General features: G+C 41.2%; 1 protein-coding gene across 4 annotated transcripts in view; it reads left to right on the top strand.

Moving 5' to 3' along the window:
* SAFB (scaffold attachment factor B) overlaps positions 1-16,978 on the top strand; it is a 35,368-nt gene that overhangs the window by 1,182 nt on the left and 17,208 nt on the right. For 2 of the 4 annotated variants that reach the window (XM_049097475.1, XM_049097474.1), the window contains exons 2-6: positions 1,219-1,368; positions 2,065-2,149; positions 11,752-11,816; positions 11,896-12,102; positions 15,204-15,266. In XM_049097475.1, coding sequence (XP_048953432.1) covers positions 1,219-1,368; positions 2,065-2,149; positions 11,752-11,816; positions 11,896-12,102; positions 15,204-15,266 — 570 coding nt within the window. The remainder of the gene's footprint in view (positions 1-1,218; positions 1,369-2,064; positions 2,150-11,751; positions 11,817-11,895; positions 12,103-15,203; positions 15,267-16,978) is intronic. The other 2 variants (XM_025457097.3, XM_025457096.3) reach the window with 1 other exon arrangement.

Below are 16,978 nucleotides of genomic sequence, written 5' to 3'. Positions count from 1 at the left end.
AGCAGTTCAATGTTCGGGTCGCTCTGCTTCCCCCCCCCCTTTTTTTTTCATATCCTTGTTGGCTTCTTTGCTTTTTCTGTCGTTCAGACCCCCCCCCCTTTTTTTTTTCTCTTCTTGAGCCTTCTCCCGTGCAATCTCAGGCTCACCACCCCCAACCCCTGCAGGCAGTGTGATTTGCGACTCCTTCCACCCTCCTGGCTCCCGATCTGAGGACCCAGGCAGGGTATTAATTATTACTGGTGACTGTTAAGGGGAAGTAGGGATTGTTTCCATTTTCCTGAAGGAGAAAGCTGGGGCTCAGAACGGTGGGTTGGTTAAGTTCAGAGTCAGTTGGGCTTTTCTGGCTTGAGCTTGTGTTTGTTTCACCGTGGATACCAACTTCCTTTACTACTCGGGTTGCGGCAGGTAGTTCATCAATAAGGTGTTCTAGAAAGGATGCCACCAGGGCCCCCGGTCAGCAAAGCCAAATTGGGACCTTTATCTCTTTCGGATGGCATTGAGAATCTTCCCGTCAGATTGGTAGTGGAAACGGGCCTGTGACTTCAAGGATCCTCCCTATCATTTCTGAGGCATTTTACATTTCTTTTTTCTGTTTATTTTCTCAGAGGTATGGTCGTAGTATGTAAATATCATTGGTCTGTACGTTTATCTGCTCTCTTATCGAGTGCATCTGGAATTGTTGGTCATTTTTTCTTTTTCTACTTCTGGCATATAGTTAGGGTCCTTTTTCTGGTCATTTTTCCAGGAAGGGCAAATGAGGAAAAGGCTGAAGGAACACAAAGAGTGTAGTTTCCCAAGCTTTATAAAGATGACTCATAGCCCACAGCGTCCCTAGGGATGATCCTGTAAACACTGCACCCAGAGAAGACCTATTGAGGGGCAAAATGGTACAGCTCTTGTCTGGGGCAGTTCTCTCTTCTCCTAGGGGTATTCCATAGTCCTCTTTTGCCAGCAAGAATGGGAGGGACTTTCTGGTTGTGCTTTCCTTGATTCCAGAGCAGAACTCCCAATTCCTTTTCCTCATGCTGGCTTTGGAGAAAAGGGAGAAATTTTCTCTGTTCCTGGTACAGATTAGATGTGGAGCCCATAAGCCCCATTGCAAATTGAGACTTCCACACTAAGAAACTGCTGAGGATCTGAAATTTTTTAAACTATCTACAAATTAAACATGCTGTTTGAAGTGTATTTTTAAGATTTTATTTTATTTATTCATGACAGACACAGAGAGAGAGAGAGGCAGAGACACAGGCAGAGGGAGAAGCAGGCTCCATGCAGGGAGCCCAACGTGGGACTCGATCCCGGGTCACCAGGATTACACCCCGGGCCGAAGGCGGCGCTAAACCGCTGGGCCACCAGGGCTGCCCTGAAGTGGGTTTAAACAGAACTTGTGTTTATAGAATAGTACAGTAACAAGAAAAAGGGTTATCAGTAAAGCCTAAAAGCAAAGCCCAGTATTCAAGGATATCACTGATGTCATGCTCAGTAAACATTTGCTGCTCACCTCCTTGGTGCTACGCCCTGTGCTGAGCGTGGGTGCAGACTGTTCAAGGGAATGATGAGCTCTTGGGTGGGAGGTGGGGCTTGCCCAAGAGGTGGTTATAACTCCCTATCCTTTCAGGTAGGTCCCCTAGTGGTTAAGAACAAGACCTTTGGAGTCAGTCATAGATGTGGGGATCTGATGAGGTGGTATGGGTCATGTCCAGTCTCATGGCACACACAGTACATCTCAGCCAAGTGAGTAAGCGTTCTGTCCAGACAGTGCCAAGAGTAGGCATGGGGATAGAGAGGATGTCACAGAGGGTCGAAGCAGCATATTGCTGGGTGAAATCATAGGAAATGGAAGACTGTGCTTTTTGAATTCCCTTGGGTCCAGGAATAGGATGAACTAGATTGTGGTGACGTTAGCATTAAGAAATAAGTTGACTTCAGAGCCTTTGTTCCAAGATAGAGCAAGACAACAAGTGGGTAGGGGGAGGCCCTTTCCAGATCAGCAACCTGAAGTTTCTGTGAAAGTCAAGTCTGTATGCTGCTTTTTTTGGTGAACTTTTTTACCCTTCCCTTCAGGCAATTGAAGATGAAGGGGGTAATCCTGATGAAATTGAAATTACCTCAGAAGGAAACAAGAAGACCTCAAAGAGATCCAGCAAAGGTATGAAGGATTTTATAAATGGTGCAAATGTTGAGGACTTTCTTCACAATTGCTTCCTTTGCTAATGAGCCTGTTTACTTGGCTGTGTTTGGGAGCTGTGGACTACCCTGTGACTCCAAAAGGCCTAGAATGAAGTTGTGCATTTCCTTTAAGATCCCTTCAAGGGCAGCCCCGGTGGCCCTGTGGTTTAGCGCTGCCCTAGGCCTGGGGTGTGATCCTGGAGACCCGGGATCGAATCCCACGTCGGGCTCCCTGCATGGAGCCTGCTGCTCCCTCTGCCTGTGTCTCTGCCTGTCTTTCTCTCTTCTCTCTCTCTCTCTCTCTCTCATGAATAAATAAAATCTTAAAAAAAAAAATCTTTTCTAGTGTATTTTGTTTCTCTTGTACTTAGGAATTCAGACCGGATGAAAGGGATATTTACATAATGATCTTTAGGCCTCTCAGCAGCCCTTGTTTATCTAGACTCTTATCCTTCTTTACATAGAGTATTTAGGACTGCTTGGGTCTCCTATTTCTCTGACTTGCAAAATATAACTTCTCTTTTAAATATCACCTGGCCAAAACAGAGTTGTCTTTTCCACAGACGTTGCTTTTAAAATTGCCTGCTGCATAAATGCCATGCTCCACGTGGTATTAGTGATCTCCACCATCTGACTCCAATTTCCATTTCTCTCTTCTCCCCTACAGCCTTCCTCTACTACATCTTGGGGTTTTAATCAGGCCCTGAACATGTGCTTCCCTCTCTTGGTCCTTTTGCTTAAACTTTTGTGCTCGGCCTACCCCTCATGTGTCTGCATTCAAGTCCTCCTTTATGATCAACAGGATTTGTGATCCTGTCAACAGCAACTCCTTCTGTCTTCAGCCCTCTGCACTGTGATGACCTGGTTCCTTAGACCTTGCTTGAATACTTATGTTACCCTGCCCCATGTAGGCTCTATCTTCTTGTCTTCTTTAGTATTTACTCAGTAATTTCATTTAGTAATCTTCAACTACTGTTTGAAGAAAGAATCAGCTAAAACTGGGCATTTGAACTGTTCTAAAACTTCACTTGATAATTGGTGGCTTTCTTGCTCAGGCTCCAAAACAAAATGAAATATTCGTATTACCTGGCCAGTGGTGAAAAATTGGGTTTGGAATGTAAGAGACAGGGACCAAAGTCAGCCACAGTGTGTGGTGTAAGCTCTTGGACGACAGCAGTCAGGCGACCTAACTTTGGAATGAAGTCACTTCTGTGGTCCATAGTACATTGTGCATTTTTGGCTTTGCCCAAGTAGAGTCCTGGAAAATCACAGTCATACTGGGGAAAATAGAGTTTGTTGGACCTCCTTTTATGTTTTTCCTTTTTTTTTTTTTTTTTTTTTTTAAGATTTTATTTATCCATGAGAGACACAGAGAGAGGCAGGCTCCATTCAGGGAGCCCGTGGGACTTGATTCTGGGTCCCCAGGATCACGCCCTGGGCTGAAGGCGGTGCTAAACTGCTGAGCCTCTCGGGCTGCCCTCCCTTTTCTTTTAGATAAAAAAAAAAAAAGGAATACTTATTGTAGGTGTTTTGTTGTTTGTGTGTGTTTTAAACAGGTATTAAGTAAACTGTAGATGCTCTTTTTTCCACAGTAAGGAGGCACCCATTATTAAAGGTTGGGCATACTTTCCAGACTTTTCTGTATGTATATGATCTTTTTTTTTTTTTTTTAAGATTTTATTTATTTATTAATGAGAGACACGGGGGGGTGTGGCGGACAGAGACATAGTCAGAGGGAGAAGTAGGCTCCATGCTGGGAGCCCAATGCGGGATTCGATCCTAAGACTCCAGGATCACGCTCTGAGCTGAAGGCAGGGGCTACATCACTGAGCCACCCAGGGGTTTATAGAGATACATATACAGCTATGAATGTATTTTTCTTTCTTTCTTTTTTTTTTTAATTTTTTTTAGGAAAATCCTAGCTCACAAAAGATTTTTTAGGTTTTGGTTTTTTTTTTCTTTCACTTATCATGTCAAGGACATATTTCCATAGTGCTTACAAGTATAGAAAGACCTTAGTCTTTTTTTTGTAACCTTAGTCTTTTTAAATAGCTTAATTGTAATGTTTCTTATCAATGTACCACAGTTTAGCTCATTGGTCTCCTTGTTATTAGATGTTAAGATTTTTTTTTTCCAGTTTTCAAAGTTTTTTGAGAGCAAGCAACATTGAGAGAGAGCACCAGTGCACAAGTGTGGTAAAGGGCAGAGGGAGAAGGAGACTCCCTGGTGAGCAGGAAGTGCAACGTGGGGCTCAGTTCTGGGATTCTGGAATTAATGACCAAAGGCAGACACTTAACCGACTGAGCCACGCAGCCACCCATTTTCCAGTTTTCGCTTGGCATTTCCAGTTTTCGGTGCTGCCATGAACCAGAAATATGTCTGTGTAAACAAATATATTTTCTGCTAACATAATTAGAAGTAGAATTCTGGGGTCAAGGATATGTGCATTTTATTTTGAAGTAGCTGCTGACAAGTAGCTTTTCAACAGGTTGTGCTGTACAACTGGGAGCGGGTGCCTATTTAAATTCTCACTGAATGTATTTATATTTTTATATGTTGCCTCTTACGTAGAAGTATTACATTTATCTACATTTCTGCACAGGTAAAGTTTTCATTTACATCTCTTTACAGGTTAAACAGCTTCTGGTGATTGGCCCTCTGTATTTTCTGAACTGCCTTTTCATTGCCCTTTGCCCACTTTTCTGCTGAGTTTGTCTTACTGACTTGAGGGCTTGCTGTCTATCAAAATGTCGCAATTGCTTTTTCTAGTTTGTCATTTGACTTAACTTGTTCGTGATGTTTTAGGTCGTTCAAGTTTTAATCTTTAATACAGGCTGCATTGTCCACCTATAGATTCTAGACTTTGTTGTCTTTAAAGGCCCTCCTGGGCATCTGGGTGTTTAAGCATCCCACTCTTGGTTTTAGCTCTGGTCGTGATCTTGGGGTTCTGGGAGGGAACTCCTCTGCCTTGGGCTCTCTGTAGATTCTGCTTGAGATTCTCTCCCTTCATAGGGATCCCTGGGTATCTCAGTGGTTTAGTGCCTGTCTTTGGCCCAGAGCATGATCCTGGAGTCCTAGGATCGAGTCCTGCATTGGGCTCCCCGCATGGAGCCTGCTTCTCCTTCTGTCTGTGTCTCTGCCCCCCTCTCTCTCTCTCTCTCTCTGTCTCATGAATAAATAAAATCTTTTTTAAAAAAAAGAGATTCTGTCCCTTCCTGTCATTCCCCCTCCACTCCTCCCATCCACTCATGTGCATTTGTGCAATCTTTTTTTCTCTGAATAGGAAAAAAAAATTTTTTTTTAAAGATTTTATTTACTCATGAGAGACACAGAGAAGCAGAGGGAGAAGCAGGCTCCATGCAGGGAACCTGATGTGGGACTCGATTCCGGTACTCTGGGATCACACCCTTAGCTGAAGGCAGACTCACTCAACCACTGAGCCACCCAGCGTCCCATGTTTGATTCTTTATGCCCTTCCCCAATCATACTCCCTTAAGCCCCCTAACACCCACCCCCTATTCCCCAGAAAACAGTTTGTTGTGATTACTTCCATGATGGATTAGTTTTGCCTGTTCTAGAACCTCATGTAAAATGGAACCAACCATTCAGTACAAACTCTCAACAACCTTACTACATTTTAGCAAGGGTTCAATGAAAGTAAGTTTCTTTTTTTTTTTTTTTAAAGATTTATTTTTATTTATTTATGATAGACATAGAGAAAGAGAGAGAGAGAGAGTGAGAGAGAGGGGCAGAGACACAGGCAGAGATAGAAGCAGGCTCCATGCAGGGAGCCCGATGTGGGACTCGATCCCGGGACTCCAGGATCGCGCCCTGGGCCAAAGGCAGGCGCGAAACCGCTGAGCCACCCAGGGATCCCCTGAAAGTAAGTTTCTTTTTCCTGCTCCTTTTAGTGAACAAACTGAAAATGCTTTGAAATCTGCATACGAATTATTTTAATCACAATCCTAGACTGTGTCAGGCAATCTCAGCACTTCTCCAGAATAGTTTGATACCAGCAATCTGTTAAGCAAAATCTTTTAAAATAGTTAATCAGAAAAGTAAACTTAACTAGAAAAGAAAAGTTGATGTGTTTGCATTTTAGTTCTTAACTGTGCGCTGGGTTGTTTTGACACAGGTTAAGATTAGAGAACAGATGAAAGAATCAGAAGAAATTTTCATGTGTCCTTCATTCAGACCCCCCAGATATTGGCATTTTACTAAATTTTTGAACTACTTCAGAAGGGATGGCTGGCAAGGTGCCCCTCTGGCCTACCTACTACAGTATTGCCTGACAGCAGCCGGTATTACAGAGCCCTAGTTGTCAAAATTGAGACATTAACATGGATATAGTTGCCTAAAATGAGACCTTCTTTAGTTATTAGGTTTTTCATAGCTCAAAAGGAAAAATAATCCAAGGTCATGCATTATACTGAATTGTCATGTCTCTGGTTTCCTTTTATCTGGGGCAGTTTCTAAGACTTGTATTGTATTCCTGTATTATCATTTTGGAAGTGGACAGACCATTTGTTTTGAAAGCTGTTTTTCAAATTAGGGTTGGTCGGTTTGTTCATTTTATTTTTCTCTCTCATTAGGTTCATATCCTTCACTTTTGTCAGCAGTACCACCAGAAATGTTACTCTTCCTCAGCATGTCTTCTCTGGAGGCAGGCACATGTTGTCTATTTGAGTAACTGACTTTAAGTGCTAAGTTGGTCAGGTTTCTTCTCTGGAAAGTTACTATCTTACCCTTTGTAATTGTATCTTATGAGGAAGATACTTTGAGACTTCTGTAAATACCTTGTTCCTCCTCCACTAGTTTTAAGCACCCATTAGTTGTTATCCATTGGTGATTTTCTAAATTTTTTATCCTATATAAGTTTATTAGTTGCTTTTCTGCCATGAGGGAGGATGGCTTGCCCTTCTCCCTTAGCATTGTGAACTTAGATATTCTTATTTTGTTAAGTAAGGTATAAACTTATTGGTGGTTATAAACTTTCTGGTAGTTATTTTGACGTTCAGATTGTTCCAGTAAGAACTCTTCAAGCTGGCTTACGTGTCTTTTTGACATATCCATATCACTCCTCGGGCACTTTCTGGCAGAGGAAGGTATTCCAGTCTCTTGTACTTTGCTGCTGTACCTTGGGTATCAGTCATTTCTTCTAGATCCCTTGGTTGTACTTGTGAAGAGTGGTACCTTGTAGGCCAGTGCTAGGTTTATAAGGTCTGTTGGACTGAATATGCCTCATAAAATTAAATCCTGGTGAAGCAATCAAATTAGCCAATGACAGCTTCAGAAATGTGAAAAAATAAAGCTCTGGCTAATGTGAGCAGTGCACCAACCAAATCTGCTAGCTAGTTAAAATTGTTTATTAATTGATTCTTTTGAATTTTAGAGGTGGCAGTGATACTTGTGAGTCAAAGACTTAAGGTAGATATTAAGAAAACAGTTTAGTGTTCTTAGATGACAAATAAAAATGAAAGGAACTATTCAAGACCTATGACATGGCTAATCTTGAGAAAGTTTTCCTAGATGTGATGATTTCATATTAGAAAGTTGTCAGTTACCCCCCAGTGTAATCTAAAAAGAAAGTGTATAAGAATAAAATTGTGAAGAATCAGTCATATAAGAGTTCTCATTTTAATAGGAAGATACCAGAAACAGTGGGAAGTGGGAAGATTTTCTTTCTTTCTTTTTTTTTTTTTTTTTTAAGATTTTATTTATTCACGAGAGACAGAGAGAGGCAGAGGCAGAGGGAAAAGCAGGCTCCACGCAGGAAGCCTGATGCGGAACTTGATCCTGGGACCCCAGGATCACGCCCCGGGCCAAAGGCAGGTGCCAAACTGCTGAGCCACCCAGGGATCCCCAGATCTGTCCATCTTAAAGGTGGTACTATGGTTGCCTGGCTGGCTCAGTCATTGGAGCGAGCAGCTCTTAATTTCAGGGTCGTGAGTTCAAAACCAGCCCTGTGTCAGGTGTGGAACCTACTTAAAATAATTAAAAAAAAAATAGATGGCATTAAGGAATTTTCAGTAGATGATGTTGGAACAGTTGACTGTCTGACGGTGGGAAAAGGTCTGTTCTTCCTCCTTCCATGGCAAATAGGAATTCTGGCTAGGATAGTACTTTCATAGTCACTGTGGTGAGGGAGACCTGAAATGACATTTAAGGCAAGACAAAAAGGCAAATAATAAACTCTGCTGCACAAAAGGTTTAATCTTTTCAGCAAAAGACATCATAAATAATTCAGATGCAACAGACTGAGAAAAAAGTATTATAGAATGTAAATATCCAGAAAATGCTAACTATTCCTACATATCAAGAAGGAAAACATGCAGTTTCTGGTTGTCAAAGTAGAAACTATGAATACACAGTTCACAGATCAAAGGAAAAACAAACATAACCTGTATACAAAAAAAAAGATTCTCTTGCTAGTAATTGAAGGAAAGCAAATAAAAATAGAATTACCATTTTAACTCTCACTCTTTTAAGAACTTAAACCGTTTCTAATAATCCTGTATAGGTGGGATGTGAGGAAATAGGCAGTTGTTGGACATGGTAAGTTAATAAAGCCTCTTTGCACTGGGGCAACTAAACTAAGGAACATTCACAGTATTAAAGATGGAAGTGGATTAATATGTGGTGCAAGAAAATAAGAGTGTGAATCTTTTATTAGTGGAGTAAAATTGACAGTGAAATGAGTGTGACTCTTTAAGCATAAATGTGGTTGTATAATCGAATACATTTTAAAAGCAGTGACCTGCCCACACGCATCAGGCCACTCGGGGTGCAGTGGAGGAATCCCTGCAGAAGTCAGAGGAGGTAGTCTAACCAGTGAGTTTGGACATGATCCCTGAGGCAGAAACTGAGCAGAGAGGAAGAGGAGATGGAATCCCAGGCAAGGGAACTAGGAACAAGTTAGGGATGTCCAAGCAATGCCTTGAGTTTGGAGGCTGTGAATAAGGATGATGTTTACTCTGGATGAAGATTTTGATGAGCACCTTTTCCCAGTACTCTGATTTATTCCAGAGAGCTATATTTTTCATTTACATCATTCCTGCATTGTTGTAAACACATTTTTTTTTTTTCCTTCTTTTGAGAAAGTATGGTTCCTTTTCCTAAATACTGCTTCTTGATAAGCTTCCCATCCAGGGTTGTACTTTCTATACTGAAGACTAAATGTTCTTAGGAGCACACTTTTTTTTTTTTTTTTACATTTTTGGTCATTTTTTGAGAGAGTTCACCCCTCTCCCCCTAGTCCCCGAAGGGGTTTGGGCTACAGCGGGCCTGTGCTATTGTTGTGGAGCAAAGATGGTTGTGAAAGTGGAAAATTGATTTTGCTCTTTGGAAACCTGCTGCCTCTCCTTTTCTGAGAGAGAAAAGGGTTGCAAGTTTGTGGTGACCTACTTAGATTTTTCCTAGTAACTAGGATAGAATTGGACAAAAACCAATGTATATATTCTAGAATTATACCAGCTTTATCAAGTATAATAAATCTGTGGAAATGCTGCTGGTGCCTCTTCCTGGTATAGTTATATATAAAGACCATTGTGTTGAGTTCCAGACATTTTTTGAAGCTCAAGGCATATTTTGTCAGAGATATTACAAAATGGCAGTGGTTTTCCCAGCCAGCCACTAAGGCTATTTGCACATAATGTATTGAATTCTACTATTAGTATCATGAAATTCTGTGTTTTTAAATAATGTATTCCTGAAAAACCCTTCAGATTTCCTGTTAGATATTCCTGAATGAAATTAGAATCAGGTAACACATGTAATAAAAAAATTCTTATTCCTGAGAGAGGATTTTTTTTCTCTTTTTAAGAAACTCAATTCTGGTATAAATGGTTTGAGTTTTTCCTGCACCCCCCCCTTTTCCCCCCCTGAATGTTACACATTTCATACACTTAATAAGCTTAATCCTTAAATATAAGCAAGTTTAATGTCTATTTCTCTTACATTCTTTGAAAAAACACTTAACCTTAAGAAATTCATTTTCATGTTGGGAGAAGGGTCTTGTAGGAAGTGAGGTTTTCTGTTTGGTGACTGAGTGAGGGCTGCTATCAGTGGCCGGCCCTGCATCCTCTGAGAGGTGGAGCAGCGCCTTCGTGATACGGAGCTAGAGCTCCCAGAGCACAGAGCCTTACTACACTGCAGTCTGCTTTTGAGCCTGCTTTCATATTTCATACATGGGATTTTATTCTTCACACTGAAAAGAATTTAATTTTAGCAAGCCTATTCTGAGACCAAACATATCACTTTTCCCCTACATATTTCATTATTAGGGGTAATGATTTCCATTTTCTCTTCAGCCCTGTCATTTCTGTTATCATTTGCATTTTCTGTTTTTTTTTTATTATTCATCCTTATAATTTGTACCAAAAAAAATAAAGGCAAATGGCCACATAAATGCTATTTAAATGGGTGTGCCAACAACGTGCCTGCCCACTTTGAACTGTCGTCTTCAGAACAGATTGTGAATGTTCTAAAATAATCTATTTGTAAGAAATACTAAGGTTGAGTGAAGGGAGTTAAGGGGAAATGATTTCCTCATTTTCAAAGCACAGAGTCAGATTTGTGTAAAAACTGAAATGTGAGCCAGAAAATGAGTCTAGCCTCCTGAACAAAAAATATTCAATCTAAGGATAATTCAGGTTGAAAACTTATTCCTTTTTTGTCTAGAACATTGGCAAGTATAAGAAATAATAGCTGGTTTTAACAAAGATTCAGAAAGATGGGCACTTTTATTTGTTGATGGAACTGTATGAATTGGAACAACCCTTCCTCTGGGGCATCTTCATAATATGTGGGTTCTTTGTTTTTAATAAAAGCCTGAAAAATACACATACCCTTTGTCTTAGAATTGGCATTTCTAGAAGTATCTTCTAAAATGGTAATTGCCTGTGTATGCAAAGAATTGCCAGGATGTTTCTTAGTATTTTCTTGGATTCCCATGCATGAGTATAAATTAGATCAGTGATGGTATCTCTACGTAATGCTATTAAAGAATATGGAAATAAGTTCATAACATCATGACAAGATCACAAAATGATGGTACAGTGTCATTTTTGTAATTATAGTGCAGGTGTATGTATAGCAGAACAGAGGAGGATGTCTGTATGTCAGTATAACATAGGGGCTGATTCTAGTGGTAAAATTATGAATGGCTTTTCTTATTGTTTATTTATATGTTGTTTTGTGTCATTTTCTATGGGAAAATATGTTCCATGTTTCTTAACTAAAAAGCAGCATGCTGTATGGAATATTCTTTCCCCCACAGCCAAAGCTACTTGACAAAAAGGCCAGGCCTTAAAACGGGTCTTTATCTGCCTTGACCTCATTAAGTACTCATTTCCAGCTCCTTACACCCGCACAGCCACTTGATGAGAATAGAACCTCTTCTGCTTGGGGTGGGAGCAGGCTGCCCTGTCACAAATGGCCTTACTCTTCCAGGATTACCATTCTTAAGTTGGGAAGTACCACGGGTGTTGGTGTCAGCTTCTGTCATGCTTAGGGCCTATAAAAGTCACTGCTTTTGGAAGATGCAGGTCATTGATCTGATGCTGTAAACTATTCTCTCTTCAGGGCGTAAGCCAGAAGAAGAGGGTGTGGAAGATAACGGGCTGGAGGAAAACTCTGGGGATGGACAGGTATGTGCAGCCTTGTCAGTGAATCAGCTTGGATCGACCTATGGCAGTATGTGATGGTTGTTATTTTGTTTTGTCACAGGAGGATGTTGAAACCAGTTTGGAGAACTTGCAGGACATCGATATGATGGATATCAGTGTATTGGATGAAGCAGAAATCGATAACGGAAGTGTTGCAGACTGTGTAGAAGACGATGATGCGGATAATCTCCCAGAGTCCCTGTCTGATAGTAGAGAGCTAGTCGAGGGAGAGATGAAAGAGCTTCCTGAGCAGCTTCAAGAACATGCTGTAGGTAACTCGGCAGCACCTCTCTAGGATGCATCATGAATGTATCAGTTCCTTAAATGTCGTGAGAGATAAAATTTATGTTTGGAGTTGAGGTCTTTTAATGCTAGTTCAGTGGGATTGTACTTAATCTGTTAATGTGTAAAATCTAGACAATTTTGAAAATACACTTTGCTTTATTGAGAAGTGTCTTGATGAGATCCAGGAATATGTGCTGTTTTCAGAATGCAGCATTAAACATTTCAGGGACACTATCAGAAACTCTCCAATTACAGGAGCTTGGTCTGTGGTGGTAACGGTTCGCATGCCTTGAAAATACCAAAAGAGAGGTTGAAGTTGATTTTTTTTTCCTGATAAAGAACCAATCGTGCCTTCCTAGTCAGCCTTTCATAAAATAGGCTTTGACATTGTCTTTAAAGCTTTAGTTTTTTGTTTTTGTTTTAAGATTTTATTTATTTATGAGAGATACAGAGAGGAGTGGGGGAGAGAGAAAGAGAGAGAGGCAGAGGGAGGAGCAGGCTCCCGCAGGGAGCCCAACATGGGACTCGATCCCGGGTCTCTAGGATCAGGCCCTGGGCTGAAGGTGGCACTAAACCGCTCAGCCACCCGGGCTGCCCTGTTTTTGTTTTTTTAAAAGATTTTATTTATTTTTTCATGAGAGAGACAGAGAGAGAAGCAGGCTCCATGCAGGGAGTCCGAAATGGGTCTCGATCCCGGGACCCCAGGATTATGCCCTGGGCCGACGAAGGCAGGCGCTCAACCGCTGAGCCACACAGGCGTCCCAAAAGCTTTAGTTTTTTTGTTTTTTGTTTTTTGTTTTGTTTTTCATTTTAGAAACAAATTTAATTATAATAATACGTACTATTTATTGAATTCTGTTTGTCAGGCATTATGCGGGTGTCTTTCAGTACTTTTAATAAGAATGACATGTATATATATATCTTGCCCATTTTCTGCTTGAGGAAATCAGGGTGTAAAGAAACATTTCCAGGCAGCACACAGCTCAGAAGAGAATTAAGACCAAACTAATTCCAGAGTCTGTGTGCTTAACTCAAATATTGTGTTGATTTGGTGTGAATAATTTATTACATTATTTTATTTCTGTGAGGATCAGCGTTTGTTGGGTAGACTGAAAAGGCAGTGAAAATTAGAAGCCATTAGGCATCTTGTTAGAAATCCTTATGTGTTGATTCCTGGGAGGTACCTTGTTTTCATAGCGGCTTTCAGATCTCTTGCAGTGAGGGTCCCGAGTTGCCCCAAGGGAAGGAAGCCCTGTTCTCTGCTACTGGATCCGCTTCTGCCATTCCTCAAAATATTTTTGCATTTCTTGGAACTGATTCTGAGTATCCTTAGAGGTAGCAGACTGTCATCTCTGAATGGGGTGTTTGATTTTGAGAAATGAATGTCATTTTGATAAAAATAGGACGTGTAATTTTATGTTTTGGTGTGAGTATCATTCACTGGTTTTGTAGAAAGTACCCAGAAACACTTGAGCAGTGACACAAAGTACAAACCCATCCTTATTAGCTGATTTTTCTGAAGGCTCTTCCCCCCACCCCCCGATTAGAAAATAATATGTTCAGCCGTAAAATCCTGGAAACATCCTAGTATCTGCCAGTGATGGTTAAAATAATTATAATTAATGGAAGTAGGTTAGGTTAAGAATTAGGACCATTCACTAGCCATCTGACAGTTTGCTGTGTGACCTTGAGCAAATTACTTAACCTCTCTGGACCTCATTTATAAAAATAGTAGGTTTGGGGAGGATTGAGTAGATGAACATTTATTACTATCTTCCATCTAAAGTCCTCAAACTGGCCAGAGATCTGTTGGCCCATAGCTATACCTGTTGGTGGCAATCATCTGCGGTAGCTGATCTCTCCACATAATCATGACAGAAACCATCTGGCCTGCAAAGTCTCAAATATTCGCTATCTGGCCCTTGATAGGAAAAGGTTTATGCTGACCCTAGTTTAGAGCCATGCCTAGCATATAGCAACACAATAGGGCTGTTGCTGCTGTTACTGTAAAGTTTTATTACTAGTTCCAGTAATAGTTACTACTGTTATACTACCATGTAAATGAACTAGTAAGTAGACTCATGTCTACAAGAAGAAAGTGTAAATATGGCAGGGGACAGAATGTGCTGCCACTCATGTGGACAAAGAAAGGAGACATGGGAGAGGTGGTCTTGCATACATGCATGCTGCACTGTCATGAGCATGCGTGGACTCTCTGAAGGCGATTGCATCAGGGGAAGGAAGGAGTGGTGCAAGGGTGGTTTCCTAGTCAGAAACGTAATAGCCATATATATTGTTGATAAAATATTTGAAAAATGATCCCCCTCCCTAAAATATAACAACCTTAGGGCTTTACAGCAAGCAATTAAAATTATTTTGGTTCTCACAACAATAATTTTATGAACCTCCCTTATATGTTTGGGGAACCTCCCATCTTATTTGGGGATAGATATTGGGGATATTTTCTTGGAATAGAAGGTCAACATACCAGTCATTTGTCCCCAACAGAGGCGCCTCAGTGGATCACCTGACTTGGCAGTCCTTTATTCCCCTCTCTGCACTCCAGTTTGGAAATTGATGAGGCTAGGAGGCTTAGGACTCCGAGATGCCATGCTGGTCTGGGCCAGAGTCACCTTGGGGCAGCGGGCTCAGTAGCAGTAGCATTCAGACTTGGGAGACGTGGTGGCCCCTGAAATCCAAAAATTCATTCTGCAGTCTAATTCTGGATGTCGTTCATGGAAGAGCAGCCCCTAAACCTGGTGTTCAGTTGACTTGGGAGAGACCGTACTACCTAATTTTGATCTCTTTTCTGCTTAAACTTTTTCTTTCTTCGTTTGGCTTGTATCTTAAAACCTCAGTGGTACCATTTTAGTGGGTTTCCCAATCTATTTGCAGCTATTTTATATATTTATAACATTTCTTTAAATCAAGGTGAAGTGAAACTAATATTGCTGTTTGGATTGCTGCACTGTGTTTAGAATTCAATCATAACTGATTTTCATGGCTATTCCTTTTCATTATACAGCTGTACCATTGTGTTACCTTTTATTAATGTTTTTTAAACTATTTTTATTTATTTTACAGATAGAGGACAAGGAAACTCTAAACAATTTAGATACTTCATCATCTGACTTCACTATATTACAGGTAAATAGTATGTCTCAATAACTTTAAAATCAAAGGTTAGACTACCATTTCTGGAAACCAGATATTGTATGACATTCCCAAGTAAAAGTCATTGCAAGGTTTGTTTGCCCTGTTGGTATCTTCAGAGGGCTTTGCTTTCCACTTTTCCCCAAATACAACGTGCCTATTACTCATCGTCTTGGCTTCCCCTACAAGCACTGTGACTTATCTATAACTAAGAGGAGGGAATGTTCTTGTTGATCAGATAGCTGGGGCAGAGATTGCCTGTCTGATCTGTTCTGGGTGGCATCCTCTGCAGAAAGACACTAAGGGGAGATGGTGGCGAGGGTTGGGGGAGCACTGCCTCCCCAAGAGATATTAATGGGGTCCAGATGAGAACACAGGAGGGTGGGGTGGCCAGAGCACTGACACCACAGCTGGGAAAGGTGGGATCTCAGGCCTGGTTCTGCTTTGGGGAATTTTTCTCACAGAAAATGCACAGATTTCTTTTGATGACTTTATCATCTTGACTATATCATCTGTGTAAATATTAAATCTTAGATGAGAACAAATGAGATGTGGACTAACTTTCAGGTAGGATTTACATAAATGTGGGTCTTGAGTTTCCTTTTAATTTTTCTGCCAGCCTGCCTAGATACATAAACTGTTGGAATAAACTTACCTGCATAGCGGTCTGATTTTCATGGAAAGTTTGTGAGGAAATGAAAATACTGTCAGCTTTTGCCAGTCTTTATTTTTGTTTTGGGGTTATTTTGGTACCTATTTCATTCACCTGTACTACTTAATTAGAAATCATCTTTGAGACACAATCTCCATGTGCTTCTGCCAGGCAGGGACAAGGCTGGTTTTTTGGCAAGCCGGAATCCCAGTTTCAAGGAGGGTGCAAACATCAAGAAATTGTGCTGGAACCCACCCTACCTTTAGGGCTGATGTCTCTCCAGCTGCAAAGTGACACCACCCATTCCTGGCTCCGAAAGGATAGGGGGAACTGGGTCTTATCATTTTCCTGAGTCCTTCTAGGTCCAAGATTCCTGTGTTAAAGTGAAACATATATAAACCCTTGCAGAAATAAGTGGGGATAGATTCAATTCTCTCCAGAGAACGTTAAGGAGAGGATTCTTCTGCCTAGAATGCTCTTTGGCTTTAGTTGTAGGATTAAGTCCCACAGTGGGGTATGTTTCATGGAAAGAAAATAGGTAGGATGAAAGTATGAAGAATGTGTAGAGTTTCCTGGGGCTTTTCAGAATGGTGGACTAGCTCCCAGTGAAGGTGCAGACTCCCCTCACCACCACCACATCCACGTCCCAGGTGTGTGTTAGTGCCTGTGATGTGTCAGGTATATATGCAGATGTGAATGAGAAGGAAGGGTGGTCACCATTTTCACAGGGCCCTTTATCCCTGTGTGAAGACACAGTAGCAATGTTGGGAAGAGACTGGGCTGATGCCCACTCCCATTCACACTGCCATAGCATAGAACATGGCTCTGCTGTGTGTCCTTGGGGCAGTTTGTCCGCCACTCTGCCAGTCTCCCAGTCTGAAAGGAAGGATGATACTAATACAAATAGTACCAACCAGTTAGGGCTGTCTGGTGATTAACGCATGTATGTAAAAGGCTTAAATTTGTGCCTGGGACCTAGTCAGTGCTCATCAGTATTGACTGGAATTCCAGGATAACATGCCTTAGGCAGAGAGTGTAGAGCGCTGAAGGACCC

This window comes from Canis lupus, chromosome 20 (assembly GCF_003254725.2).
Source record: "Canis lupus dingo isolate Sandy chromosome 20, ASM325472v2, whole genome shotgun sequence".
In the NCBI taxonomy this organism is placed as follows: Eukaryota; Metazoa; Chordata; class Mammalia; order Carnivora; family Canidae; genus Canis; species Canis lupus.
The sequence above is the reverse complement of the archived record's forward strand: the minus strand, read 5'-3'. Positions and strand labels throughout refer to the sequence as shown.